At 36.4% G+C, this 15,163-nt stretch overlaps 1 protein-coding gene across 1 annotated transcript in view; it reads right to left on the reverse strand.

The window, feature by feature from the left end:
* csmd2 (CUB and Sushi multiple domains 2) overlaps positions 1–15,163 on the reverse strand; it is an 819,059-nt gene that overhangs the window by 664,933 nt on the left and 138,963 nt on the right. Inside the window, exon 3 of the mRNA XM_061882497.1 lies at positions 1,963–2,075. Within this exon, the coding sequence (XP_061738481.1) occupies positions 1,963–2,075 (113 nt within the window). The remainder of the gene's footprint in view (positions 1–1,962; positions 2,076–15,163) is intronic.

Genomic DNA, 15,163 nt, shown 5'->3' on the forward strand with positions numbered 1-15,163 from the left:
CTAGAATTAAGTGGCTTCTTCAGCATTGTCCACACGTTTAAGCCCGAACTTTGGGAACGCCATTCTAAAACCTTAATTAAGGCTAGAATTAAGTGGTTTCTTCAGCATTGTCCACACGTTTAAGCCCGGACTTTGGGAAGACCATTCTAAAACCTTCATTCCAGCCTTAATGAAGGTTTTAGAATGGTCTTCCCAAAGTCCGGACTTAAACATGTGGACAATGCTGAAGAGAGGCCAGTCTAAAACCTTAATTAGGGTTTGAATGAAGGTTTTAGAATTGCCTTTCCAAAGTTCGGGCTTAAACATGTGCACAATGCTGAAGAGAGGCCATCCTAAAACCTTAATAAAGGCTAGAATTAAGTTGTTTCTTCAGCATTGTCCACACGTTTAAGCCTGGAATTTGGGAAGGCCCTTCTAAAACTTTCATTCTAGAATTGCCTTTCCAAAGTCCCTAAATAATGTGTGGACAATGCCGAAGAAAAGCCATCCTAAAACATTAATTTGGCTAAAATTAAGTTGTTTCCTCAGCATTGTCAACACATTTAAGCCTGGACTTTGGGAAGGCAATTATAAAACCTTAACTAAGGCTAGAATTAAGTGGTTTCTTCAGCATTGTCCACACGTTTAAGCCCAGACTTTGGGAAGGCCATTCTAAAACCTTCATTCTAGCCTTAATTAAGGTTTTAGAATGGCCTTTCCAAAGCCCTGACTTAAACGCGTGGAAAATGCTGGAGAGAGGCTACACTAAAACCTTAATTAGAGCTTGAATGAAAATTTTAGAATGGTCTTTCCAAAATCATTCATGTGTGGACAATGCTAAAGAGAGGCCATCTTACAACCTTAATTAAGGCTAGAATTAAGTTGTTTCTTCAACATTGTCCACACGTTTAAGCCCGAACTTTGGGAAGGCCATTCTAAAACCTTCATTCTAGCCTTAATTAAGGTTTTAGAATCGCCTTCCCAAAGTCTGGGCTTAAACATATAGACAATGCCGAAGAAAGGCCATGCTAAAACCTTAATTAAGGCTAAAATTAAGTTGTTTATTCAGCATTGTCTACACATCTAAGGCTGGACTTTGGGAAGGCAATTCTAAGACCTTAACTAAGGCAAAAATTAAGTTGTTTCTTCAGCATTGTCCACACGTTTAAGCCCGGACCTTGGGATGGCCATTCTAAAACCTTCATTCTAGCCTTAATTAAGGTTTTAGCACGGCCTTTCCAAAGTCCTGGATTAATGTGTGGACAATGCTGAAGAAAGGCCATTCCAAAACCTTAATTAGGGTTTGAATGAAGGTTTTATAATTGCCTTTCCAAAGTTCGGGCTTAAACGTGTGGACAATACTGAAGAAAGGTCATTGTAAAACTTTAATTAAGACTAGAATTAAGGTTTTAGAATGGGCTTCCCAAAAAGTCCAGGCTTAAGCTTGTGGACAATGCTGAAGAAACAAGTCCATGTCAGAAAAAACAACAAATTTAGCCGAGCGGCACCAATTTTGTCAAGACAAGTGATCCAAAACTCAAGCAGAAGCTTGTGGATGTCTATTAAAAGCGCCTTATTGCAGTGAAACTTGCCAAGGGACATGTAAGCAAATATTAACATTGCTGTACGTATACTTTTGAGCCAGCTCTTTTTCAGTAGAGCCATAATAAATTCATAAAAGAACCAAACTTCATAAATTTGTTTTGTGACCAACAAGTATGTGCTCCAATCACACAAAAATAGTTGTAGGAATTACTGGAAACTCAAGACAGCCATGACATGATGTTCTATACAAGTGTACGTAAACTTTTGACCAAGAGTGTAGTTCTCCCCAAGGATGCTTGACTCAAGGACAAGTCCTCCGGTGTTCTTTAACAAACCTCGTTGTTTCCCTCCCCTTTAGCGGCATCTCTTTAAAGCGGTCACCCGGATGATATATGGCATCGTTTTATGTTCTAATGGGAAACAATGAAGGGCCGTTACCTTCATAGGAGGCTTTAAATCCCTGGCCGCTCACCGCGTAGTCCGATAGCAGCCACAAAGTGAGCCGGGAGCCGGTGCTTACGATAGGCGACGGCAGCTGGAACCCCGTTAACCTGAGGAGACACAGACAGAAGACAATAACCATTTTGACCAAAAGCATCAACAACACCCGGGAGGTCAGGCGAGGCGTTGGAGCCGGCTGTCTCTCTATGCAGTCGTGGGTAACTTTTGTATCCCGAGCAGAACGAGGACAAGCAATTTAAAATGACAACTCCTCAACGGGACAGAGGAGCTCGATAGATTTCTCTCAGGCTGCAAATCGCGCCGTGAATCAGACGCTCCGTAAACGGTTGAATAGACAAACATAAAAACGTCAGGTCCTGAGTCAACAAACATCCCTAATAACCGTGCGGAACATTCTACATGCGGGAGTATGAGCTAGAAACTAACAGATGTTTGCTATTTAGGAGACAAATAGCGCAACTCGACGAATCCTCCAGTGGAACATTCAGGGGGAAAAGCTAAATAAACACGACCGAGAAGGCATTTTATTGACTTTTGGGTGGCATTTTTTAACATATTTTACATTTTGGGTCGAGCAAATGTAGACACTTTTTTCCCAGATTGCACAAAGACATTGAAACAACGTTGAGAACTCTGACGTTGAGCAACACGAACCTAACGAGGAAACAGCATGTTTTTGGACGTGTAATCAATGTTGGGGTCGGACGTTGTTACGACCATTGACATTTGGTCAGTTTCCAACCAATATTCTACAACACGAATACAACGTTGAAACAACATGCTTTTTGTCGACGTTTATTCAACGACAGGTTGTGACATAGATTTGACCAGTGCAATTTGGTCATGTTATAACCAATGTTCTACAACACAAATCCAACGTTGAAACAACGTGCTTTTTGAAGACGATTAATCAATGTTGGGGTCTGACGTTAGAACCATTGACATTTGGTCAGTTTCCAACCAATATTTTACAACACAAATACAACGTTGAAACAACATGCTTTTTGACGACGTTTATTCAACGACAGGTTGTGACGTAGATTTGACCTTTACAATTTGGTCATTTTATAACCAATATTCTACAACACAAATACAACGTTGAAACAACATGCAATTTGAAGACGATTAATCAATGTTGGGGTCTGATGTTATGACCATTGAATTTTGGTCATTTTACAACCAATATTCTACAACAAGAATACAATATGAAAACAACAAGTTGTTGACAACGTTTAATCAATGTTGGGGTCGGACGTTGTTATGACCATTGAATTTTGGTCATTTACTAACCAAAATTCTACAACACAAATACGTTGAGTCCACATGCTTAGTGGCAACGTTTAATCAATGTTGGGGTCTGAACCATTGACATTTGGTCATTTTCCAACCATTATTCTACAACGCATGTACAACATTAAAACAACATCCTTTTTGACAACATTTATTCAATGTCAGATTCTGACGTAGAGTTGACCTTTGAATTTTGGTCATTTCCCAACAATTATACAACATTGAAACAACATCCTTTTTGGAGACGATTAATCAATGTTGAGGTCTGAAGTAATTGAATTTGGGTCATTTCTCAACAAATTTTGTACAACATAACTAAAATGTTGAAACAACATGCTTTTTGACGTTTCATCAATTTCAGGTTGTGATGTTGGTTTGACCATTGAAATGTTGGTCATTTTCCAACCATTATTCTACAACACGAATAAAATGTGGAAACATGTTTTTGACAACATTTAATCAATGTTGGGGTCGGACGTTGTTATGACCATTGAATGTTGTTAATTTTCCAACCAATATTCTACAATAGGATTACAACATGAAAACAACAAGTTCTTGACAACGTTTAATCAATGTTGGGGTCTGACGTTGTTCTGACCATTGAATTTTGGTCATTTTCCAACCAATATTCTACAACACGAATACAATGTGGAAACATGTTTTTGACAACATTTAATCAATGTTGAGGTCGGACGTTGTTATGACCATTGAATTTTGGTCATTTTCCAACCAATATTCTACAATAGGATTACAACATGAAAACAACAAGTTGTTGACAACGTTTAATCAATGTTGGGGTCTGACGTTGTTCTGACCATTGAATTTTGGTTATTTTCCAACCAATATTCTACAACACGAATACAATGTGGAAACATGTTTTTGACAACATTTAATCAATGTTGAGGTCGGACGTTGTTATGACCATTGAATTATGGTAATTTTACAACCAATATTCTAAAACACAAAAACAATTTGGAAACAAGTTTTTCACAACATTCAACCAATGTTGAGGTCGGACGTTGTTATGACCATTGAATTTTGATCATTTTCCAACCAATATTCTACAACACGAATACAACGTTGAAACAACTTGCTTTTTGACAATGTTTATTCAATAAGAGGTTGTGACGTAGATTTGACCTTTACAATTTGGTCATTTTATAACCAATATTCTACAACACAAATACAACGTTGAAACAACATGCAATTTGAAGACGATTAATCAATGTTGGGGTCTGACGTTATGACCATTGAATTTCGGTCTTTTTACAACCAATATTCTACAACAGGAATACAATATGAAAACAACAAGTTGTTGACAACGTTTAATCAATGTTGGGGTCGGACGTTGTTATGACCATTGAATTTTGGTCATTTACTAACCAAAATTCTACAACACAAATACGTTGAGTCAACATGCTTAGTGGCAACGTTTAATCAATGTTGGGGTCTGAACCTTTGACATTTGGTCATTTTCCAACCATTATTCTACAACGCATATACAACATTGAAACAACATCCTTTTTGACAACATTTATTCAATGTCAGATTCTGACGTAGATTTGACCTTTGAATTTTGGTCATTTCCCAACAATTATACAACATTGAAACAACATCCTTTTTGACAACATTTATTCAATGTCAGATTCTGACGTAGATTTGACCTTTGAATTTTGGTCATTTCCCAACAATTATACAACATTGAAACAGCATCCTTTTTGGAGACGATTAATCAATGTTGAGGTCTGAAGTAATTGAATTTGGGTCATTTCTCAACAAATTTTGTACAACATAACTAAAATGTTGAAACAACATGCTTTTTGACGTTACATCAATTTCAGGTTGTGATGTTGGTTTGACCATTGAAATGTTGGTCATTTTCCAACCATTATTCTACAACACGAATAAAATGTGGAAACATGTTTTTGACAACATTAAATCAATGTTGGGGTCGGACGTTGTTATGACCATTGAATTTTGGTAATTTTCCAACCAATATTCTACAATAGGATTGCAACATGAAAACAACAAGTTGTTGACAACGTTTAATCAATGTTGGGGTCTGACGTTGTTCTGACCATTGAATGTTGGTCATTTTCCAACCAATATTCTAAAACACAAATACAATGTGGAAACAACAAGTTTTTGACAACATTCAACCAATGTTGAGGTCGGACGTTGTTATGACCATTGAATGTTGTTAATTTTCCAACCAATATTCTACAATAAGATTACAACATGAAAACAACAAGTTGTTGACAACGTTTAATCAATGTTGGGGTCTGACGTTGTTCTGACCATTGAATTTTGGTCATTTTCCAACCAATATTCTACAACACGAATACAATGTGGAAACATGTTTTTGACAACATTTAATCAATGTTGAGGTCGGACGTCGTTATGACCATTGAATTTTGGTCATTTTCCAACCAATATTCTACAATAGGATTACAACATGAAAACAACAAGTTGTTGACAACGTTTAATCAATGTTGGGGTCTGACGTTGTTCTGACCATTGAATTTTGGTCATTTTCCAACCAATATTCTACAACACGAATGTGGAAACATGTTTTTGACAACATTTAATCAATGTTGAGGTCGGACGTTGTTATGGCCATTGAATTTTGGTCATTTTCCAACCAATATTCTACAATAGGAGTACAACATGAAAACAACAAGTTGTTGACAACGTTTAATCAATGTTGGGGTCTGACGTTGTTCTGACCATTGAATTTTGGTCATTTTCCAACCAATATTCTACAACACGAATGTGAAAACATGTTTTTGACAACATTTAATCAATGTTGAGGTCGGACGTTGTTATGGCCATTGAATTTTGTTCATTTTCCAACCAATATTCTACAATAGGATTACAACATGAAAACAACAAGTTGTTGACGTTTAATCAATGTTGGAGTCTGACGTTGTTATGACCACTGCATTTAGGTAATTTCTCAACCACTATTCTACAACAAAAATACAACGTTGAAACGACATGCTAATTGATGACGTTTATTCAATATCAGCTTGTGACGTAGATTTGAACATTGATATTTGGTCAATTTCCAACCATTTTTCTACAACACAAATACAACGCTGAAAAAAAATGCTTTTGATGGAGTTAAATTAATGTTGGGTTGTAACGTAGATTTGACCATTGAATTTTGGTCATTTTCCAACCATTATTCTACAACACAAATACAATGTTGAAAAAACATGCTTTTTGAAGACGATTAATAAATGTTGAGGTCTGACGTTCTGACCATTGAATTTTGGTCATTTTCCAACCAATATTCTACAACACAAATACAATGTGAAAAAATGTTTTTGACAACATTTAAACAATGTTGGTTTCTGACGTTGTTATGGCCATTACATTTTGGTTATTTCCCAACCAATATCCACAACACAAATACAACGTTGAAACAACTTGCTTTTTGACAATGTTTAATCAATGTTGGGGTCTGACGTTGTCATGGCCATTGAATTTTGGTAATTTCCCAACCAATATTCCACAACAGAAATACAACGTTGAAACAACATGCTTTTTGACAACGTTTATTCAATGTCAGGTTGTGACGTAGATTTGACCATTGAATTTTGGTCATTTTCCAACCAATATTCTACGAAACAAATACAAAGTTGAAACAACATGCCTTTTGACAACGTTTATTCAATGTCAGGTTGTGACGTAGATTTGACCATTGAATTTTGGTCATTTTCCAACCAATATTCTACGACACAAATACAACGTTGAAAAAACATGCTTTTTGAAGACGATTAATCAATGTTGAGGTCTAACGTTGTTCTGACCATTGAATTTTGGTCATTTTCCAACCAATATTCTACAACACGAATACAATGTGAAAAAATGTTTTTGACAACATTTAATCAATGTTGGAGTCTGACGTTGTCATGGCCATTAAATTTTGGTTATTTCCCAACCAATATCCACATCACAAATACAACGTTGAAACAACGTGCTTTTTGACAACGTTTATTCAATGTCAGGTTGTGACGTAGATTTGACCATTGAATTTTGGTCATTTTCCAACCAATATTCCACGACACAAATACAACGTTGAAACAACATGCTTTTTGACAACGTTTATTCAATGTCAGGTTGTGACGTAGATTTGACCATTGAATTTTGGTCATTTTTCAACCAATATTCTACAACACAAATACAACGTTGAAACAACATGCTTTTTGACAACGTTTATTCAATGTCAAGTTGTGTCGTGGATTTGACCTTTCAAATTTGGTCAATTTACAACTATTATTCTACAATACAAATACAACATAGCAACAACATGCTTTTTGACAACAATTAATCAATGTTGGGTTCTGACGTTGTTATGACCATTGAATTTTGGTCATCTCTCACCCAGTATTCTACAACACAAACACAATGTTGAAAAAACATGCTTTTTGACGACGTTTAATCAATGTTGGGGTCTGAGTTATGATCATGTAATTTTGGTCCTTTTCCAGCCAATATTCCACAACACAAATATAACGTTGAAACAACATGTTTTTGACAACGTTCATTCAATGTCAGGTTGTGACGTAGATTTGACCTTTGAATTTTGGTCCTTTTCCAACCAATATTCCACAACACAAATATAACGTTGAAACAACATGTTTTTGACAACGTTTATTCAATGTCAAGTTGTGACGTGGATTTGACCTTTGAAATTTGGTCATTTTACAACTATTATTCCACAACACAAATACAACATAGCAACAACATGCTTTTTGACATCAATTAATCAATGTTGGGTTCTGATGTTGTTATGAGCATTGAATTTTGGTCATCTTTCACCCAATATTCTACAACACAAATACAATGTTGAAAAAACATGCTTTTTGACGACGTTTAATCAATGTTCGGGTCTGAGTTATGATCATGTAATTTTGGTCATTTTCCAACCAATATTCCACAACACAAATACAACGTTGAAACAACATGCTTTTTGACAACGTTTATTCAATGTCAGGTTGTGACGTAGATTTGACCTTTGAATTTTGGTCTTTTTCCAACTAATATTCTACGACACAAATGCAACGTTGAAACAACATGCTTTTTGACAACGTTTGATCAATGTTGCAGTCTGACGTTGTTATGACCATTGAATTTTGGTTATTTTCCAACCAATATTCTACTACACAAATACAATGTGAAAACATGTTTTTGACAACATTTAAACAATGTTGGTTTCCAACGTTGTTATGGCCATTAAATTTTGGTTATTTTCCAACCAATATTCCACAACACAAATACAACGTGGAAACAACATGCTTTTTGACAACGTTTATTCAATGTCAGGTTGTGACGTGGATTTGACCTTTGAATTTCGGTCTTTTTCCAACCAATATTCTACGACACAAATGCAACGTTGAAACAACATGCTTTTTGACAACGTTTGATCAATGTTGCGGTCTGACGTTGTTATTACCATTGACTTTTGGTCATTTTCCAACCAATATTCTACTACACAAATACAATGTGAAAACATGTTTTTGACAACATTTAAACAATGTTGGTTTCTGACGTTATGGCCATTAAATTTTGGTTATTTCCCAACCAATATTCCACAACACAAATACGTTGATACAACATGCTTTTTGACAACGTTTATTCCCAATTTCAGGTTGTGACGTAGATTTGACCATTGAATTTTGGTCATTTTCCAACCAATATTCTACGACACAAATACAACGTTGAGACAACATGCTTTTTGTCAACGTTTAATCAATGTTGGGGTCTGACGTTGTCATGGCCATTGAATTTTGGTAATTTCCCAACCAATATTCCACAACACAAATACAACGTTGAAACAACATGCTTTTTGACAACGTTTATTCAATGTCAGGTTGTGACATAGATTTGACCATTGAATTTTGGATCATTTTCCAACCAATATTCTACGACACAAATACAACGTTGAAACGACATGCTTTTTGACAACGTTTATTCAATGTCAGGTTGTGACGTAGATTTGACCATTGAATTTTGGTCATTTTCCAACCAATATTCCACGACACAAATACAACGTTTAAACAACATGCTTTTTGTCAACGTTTAATCAATGTTGGAGTCTGACGTTGTCATGGCCATTGAATTTTGGTAATTTCCCAACCAATATTCCACAACAGAAATACAACGTTGAAACAACATGCTTTTTGACAACGTTTATTCAATGTCAGGTTGTGACGTAGATTCGACCATTGAATTTTGGTCATTTTCCAACCAATATTCCACAACACAAATGCAACGTTGAAACAACATGCTTTTTGTCAACGTTTATTCAATGTCAGGTTGTGACGTAGATTTGACCATTGAATTTTGGTCATTTTCCAACCAATATTCCACAACACAAATGCAACGTTGAAACAACATGCTCTTTGACAACGTTTGATCAATGTTGCGGTCTGACGTTGTTATGACCATGGAATTTTCGTCCAATATTGTGGTGCACTAAACACAATATTTATTTATTTTGTACATTTCAGCTCTCACAAAAACAAATTCCTGAAGTAAATATTTACGAGTCCCGTGTTTGCTTAAATTGAACGGTGCATTGCTAACTTCCAGTGTGTGCAATTTAAATATTCGCTTTCATTGCTACGTTTTAATTCATTAGCATTACAATGAAAAAAAAAAAAAAAATGAGAGACTATTCCCTGTATGTCTCTTGGAGGTCAGACTGTGAGTATTCGTTATTATGCAGGTGTTGTGCAACAACCGTGGCCCACTACACATACCATGCTGACATATTACGTCCCGGTAATGGTAGCATCTGTGCTAGCTGCATCCATAAAAAAAAAAAAAAAAAGAAAAATGGTCCACAAGGTCAAAACGCGAGGCTTTTTATTCCGTGTGGAGCAGATGCTGACCGAAACAAACCGGTCCCCATCACGAGCGATCCATCCAAAAAAAAACCTCGGCCCAGCAAGGCAGATCTCATTTTCCAACAGACTCATTCAGCTCGGATGTCATAAATAATGTCGGAGGACATCCTTCTCGTGCGTTTGACCGAAAACCACTCGCCTCCGCTTGACAGGAGGAACCATCATCTCACACACGCACTTGATCATACATCCAATCTAAAATATTCATTGTCATTTCCTATTATTTTGATGTGCTTACAACAAAGGAAGCCACAATTCTTTCTGACAATTCTAATTCATCATTATTATTTTGCCATCCATCCATCTCTGGTGGACGGGGACAGCGCTCATCATGACTATTAATATCAGCCCTCATACATAATTCACAGGCCAAATGTTCTTAAAATGCAAAACGTTTTCTCAAGCGATAAGCAGAAAAAAAATGATGACACACACGCAAGCTCAATGGGGGCAATAATAATAATAATAATAATAATAATAATAATAATAATAATGAGAATGATGATGCACATTCTTGTAAGAGCTCACATACAGTGAAACGTGTTGTGTCTTTAAGGGAAGGAGCTAGAAACAGCAAAGGACTTGAGAGAATTGCATGATAATAATAATGAAAAAAAATAATAATACATTTGGCCAAGCATGATTGTGTAAATCAGGGGTTCTTAACATTTTTAAGCCCCCGGTGCTCGCTTAAGTATTAACAGTGAAGTGATTTTCATTGTTGTCAATAATTACATGTAACCCAGTTAAAGTTCAGAGCCTTGTCAAACGATATGAAACCATGTGTTGATTGCAAATGTAATAATCAAAGCTTAGGGCAGGCTGGTTTGAAAGAATACATACTTATTAAATATACCGCAATAGAAGAGACAAAAAAATACATTCAATATGTTAAATAAAGACAGTTTTATGAATAAATGAATACATAAATGCATTTATGAATAAAGAAAATATATTTATGAAAACATAAATACAAATATATATATATATACATATATATCGGGGGTAATGGCTACAATGCGCACATTTTGTAGTAAAAAGTTATTTGAAATGGGATTAAACATCACACTGATAAAGCATGTTACTCGGTATATATTTATTTATTTATAAATATATATATATATATATATATATATATAGCTCGGTTGGTAGAGTGGCCGTGCCGGCAACTTGAGGGTTCCAGGTTCGATCCCCGCTTCCGCCATGCCATCCGAGTCACAGCCGTTGTGTCTTTGGGCAAGACACTTTACCCACCTGCTCCCAGGGCCACACATACTGGTTTAAATGTAACTTAGAAATTGGGTTTCACTATGTAAAGCGCTTTGAGTCACACAAAAAATAAAAAAATAAAATAAAAATAAAATAAAATATATATATATATATATATATATATATATATATATATATTTTTTATATATGTATACATTTATATATATATATATATATATATATATATATATATATAAAAACCCCGTGTTCATATGAGTTGGGAAATTGTGTATATAGACGGAATACAATGATTTGCAAATCATTTTCCACCCATATTCAGTTGAATATGCTACAAAGGCAACATATTTGATGTTCAAACTGATAAATTATTATTTTTTTTGCAAATACTCATTAACTTTAGAATTTGATGCCAGCAACACGTGACAAAGAAGTTGGGAAAGGCGGCAATAAATACTGATAAAGTTGAAATGCTCATCAAACACTTATTTGGAACATCCCACAGGTGTGCAGGCTAATTGGGAACAGGTGGGTGCCATGATTGGGTATAAAAGCAGCTTCCATGAAATACTAAGTAATTCACAAACAAGGATGGGGTGAGGGTCACCACTTTGTAAGCAAATTGTCGAACAGTTTTAGAACAACATTTATCAATTAGCTATTGCAAGGGATTTGGGGATTTTACCATCTACAGTTCGTAAAATCATCAACAGGTTCAGAGAATCTGGAGAAATCACTGCACGTAAGCGAGGATATTACGGACCTTCGATCCCTCAGGCGGTACTGCATCAAAAACCGACATCAGTGTGTAAATGATATCACCACATGGGCTCAGGAACACTTCATAAAACCACTGTCAGTAACTACAGTTGGTTGTAACATTTGTAAGTGCAACTTAAAACTCTACTATGCAAAGCTAAACCAATTTATCAACAACACAAAGGAACGCCGCTGGATTCGCGGGGCACCAGGTCATCTAAGATGGACTGATGCAAAGTGGAAAAGTGTTCTATGGTTTAACAAGTCCACATTTCAAATTATAATGGGAAACTATGGACGTGGTGTCCTCCGGAACAAAGAGGAAAATAACCATCCGGATTGTTTTGGGCACAAAGTTCAAAAGCCAGCATCTGTGATGGTATGGGGGTGTATTAGTGCCCAAAGCATGGGTAACTTACACATCTGTGAAGGCACCATTTATACTAAATGGTCCATACAGGTTTTGGAACAACATATGTTGTCATCCAAGCAACGTTATCATGGATGCCCCTGCCTATTTCAGCAAGACAATGCCAAGCCATGTGTTGCAACAGCAAGGTTTCGTAGTAAAAGAGTGTGGGTACTTTCCTGGCCCACCTGCAGTCCAGACCTGTCTCCCATCGAAAAAGTCTGGTGCATTATGAAGCATAAAATACGACAGCGGAGACCCCGGACTGTTGAACGACTGAAGCTCTACATAAAACAAGGATGAGAAAGAATTCCACTTTCAAAGCTTCAACAATTAGTTTCCTCAGTTCCCAAACGTTTATTGAGTGTTGTTAAAAGAAAAGGTGATGTAACACAGTGGTGAACATGCCCTTTCCCAACTACTTTGGCACATGTTGCAGCCATTAAATTAATTATTTGCAAAAAAAACTAAGTTTATGAGTTTGAACATCAAATATGTTGTCTTTGTCGTGCATTCAATTGAATATGGGTTGAAAAGGATTTGCAAATCATTGTATTCCGCTTATGTTTACACCTAACACAATTTCCCAACTCATATGGAAACGGGGTTTGTATATATATATATATATATATATTTGTAAATAAATAAATATACAGAAATAAATATATGTATAAATAAATAAATATATACAAATAAATAAATATACAGAAATAAATATATTTATAAATAAATAAATATATACAAATAGAAACATACATGCATTTATGAATTAAGAAAATATATTTATAAATAAATAAATAAAAATAAAAAAACATTTATCAGGATTAATGGCTACAATGCGCACGTTTTGTAGTGCACAGCTTTTCAAAGCAGGGTTAAGCATGATACTGATAAAGCATGTTCCCCGGGGTCACCTGTACCCCCCGTTTGTGCACCCCCCCCACTTTTGTGGACTGTGTGCCACACACAATAGAATTACACATTAATTTACTGCAAAACTGGCCATGAAGAAATCCTCATTCCCCTTCACTTATGTTCCCATAACAGCAAAACAGTCAGCGTGAGAACATTGATTGAGCTCATTGCAAAATAACACATTTTTTTTTTTGTAAGACTGTCGATTAAGTTGTTTTTTATTGGGACGAACAAATCAGTTTGTTTTAGTAGACTTCTTTGACAAGTAGTAAAGAGAGGTGAAAAATGACAGGCCATAACCAAACGGGGTGGAATAACGACGCTGCTAAATCCTGTCCTTATCTAAACGTCTCCTTCTCAGCTCAGAGATCAAACGCGTGTATCTTCTTCCATCTTGCATCAAAATAAATTCATCTGTTTTTGTGCTACATTGCACTGCAGATTGCTGATTTACATATTTTAATAAAAGCCCGTGTTGTTTCCCCGCACATTTAGATCATCCTTTATGCGTTTTCTGCGACTTTAATTTGCATTTTATGTTTCCTCGTGCAGGTTTTCTCAGCGTGGCCTCTCAAAAAATATATATATATATATATATTTTTTTCCTATTGTTTCTTGCAGTGGCAATTTTGGGGTGAAAAGCAGTGCACGCTCAAAGAAAAGCAAAGAGAAACAGGTGGCACAGAAAGACAGGGATGCAACGTTTTCCTCCTCGCCGGGAGGTTGGCGCGGTAGGGTGAAGGAGCTCAACGATGGCACGCATGTTGGCGCAAAGAAGCCTCTTCGCTGACCGCAAATTGAGTTGGAAGGCAGCCATCGTGGATGGGCAGCGCACTGCGGGGGAAGAGCGGGATGATACAGAGGATATGGAGGTACTAAAACACAAAAAAAGGAAGGGGTTTTCTTGCTGCATTCAGGTTGGGATCATCTGGGCCTGATACTCTCCCTGAATCAATTACGGGCAACACAACAAAGTGGACGCCATGTCCAAAGCACAGAAAGCGACTCCGCATGAGACGGGACATTACATACGGCAATGTGATTACGGGCAGCGGGCGTATGAGCTCACCGAGTGGCCGCGTGGAGTGGGCTCCGAACAAAACACAGATGTGCAGCAATATTGTGAGAGGGATGTACAAAGCAGCCCGGGTTTAGAAGGAGGGATGATACTGATAAAGTATGTTCCGCCCAGGGGCTCGCTCCACTATTTGAGAAGAACTGAATCAAATATTATATATATATATATATATATATATATATATATATATATATATGTAGGTGTGGGAAAAAATCACAAGACTACTTCATCTCTACAGAACTGTTTCATAAGGGGTTCCCTCAATCATCAGGAGATTTGAATGGAAGCATTCACATACAATGGTTTATATAGAGCACAGAGTGGGTGGGTACAGGCAGGCGTAGGGTGTGGTGATTGGCTCATGTGTTACCTAGGAGGTGTTTCCGTCTGTGGCGGCATGTTGAAATGATTTCACTGCGCTTGTTGAGGGATGATAGATCTGGATGATATATAATAAACAGTTTCTCTTTTAAGCATAGGTTGCATCTTTTATTACCACTGTTGTAAGGTGTGCTGGATGCAAGAATTTGCCATGTTATTGAATATTCAACATTATTGTCTTTGAGGTTCCAAATGTGTTTG

The sequence above is a fragment of the Nerophis ophidion genome, linkage group LG21 (genome assembly GCF_033978795.1).
Source record: "Nerophis ophidion isolate RoL-2023_Sa linkage group LG21, RoL_Noph_v1.0, whole genome shotgun sequence".
Classification (NCBI taxonomy): domain Eukaryota; kingdom Metazoa; phylum Chordata; class Actinopteri; order Syngnathiformes; family Syngnathidae; genus Nerophis; species Nerophis ophidion.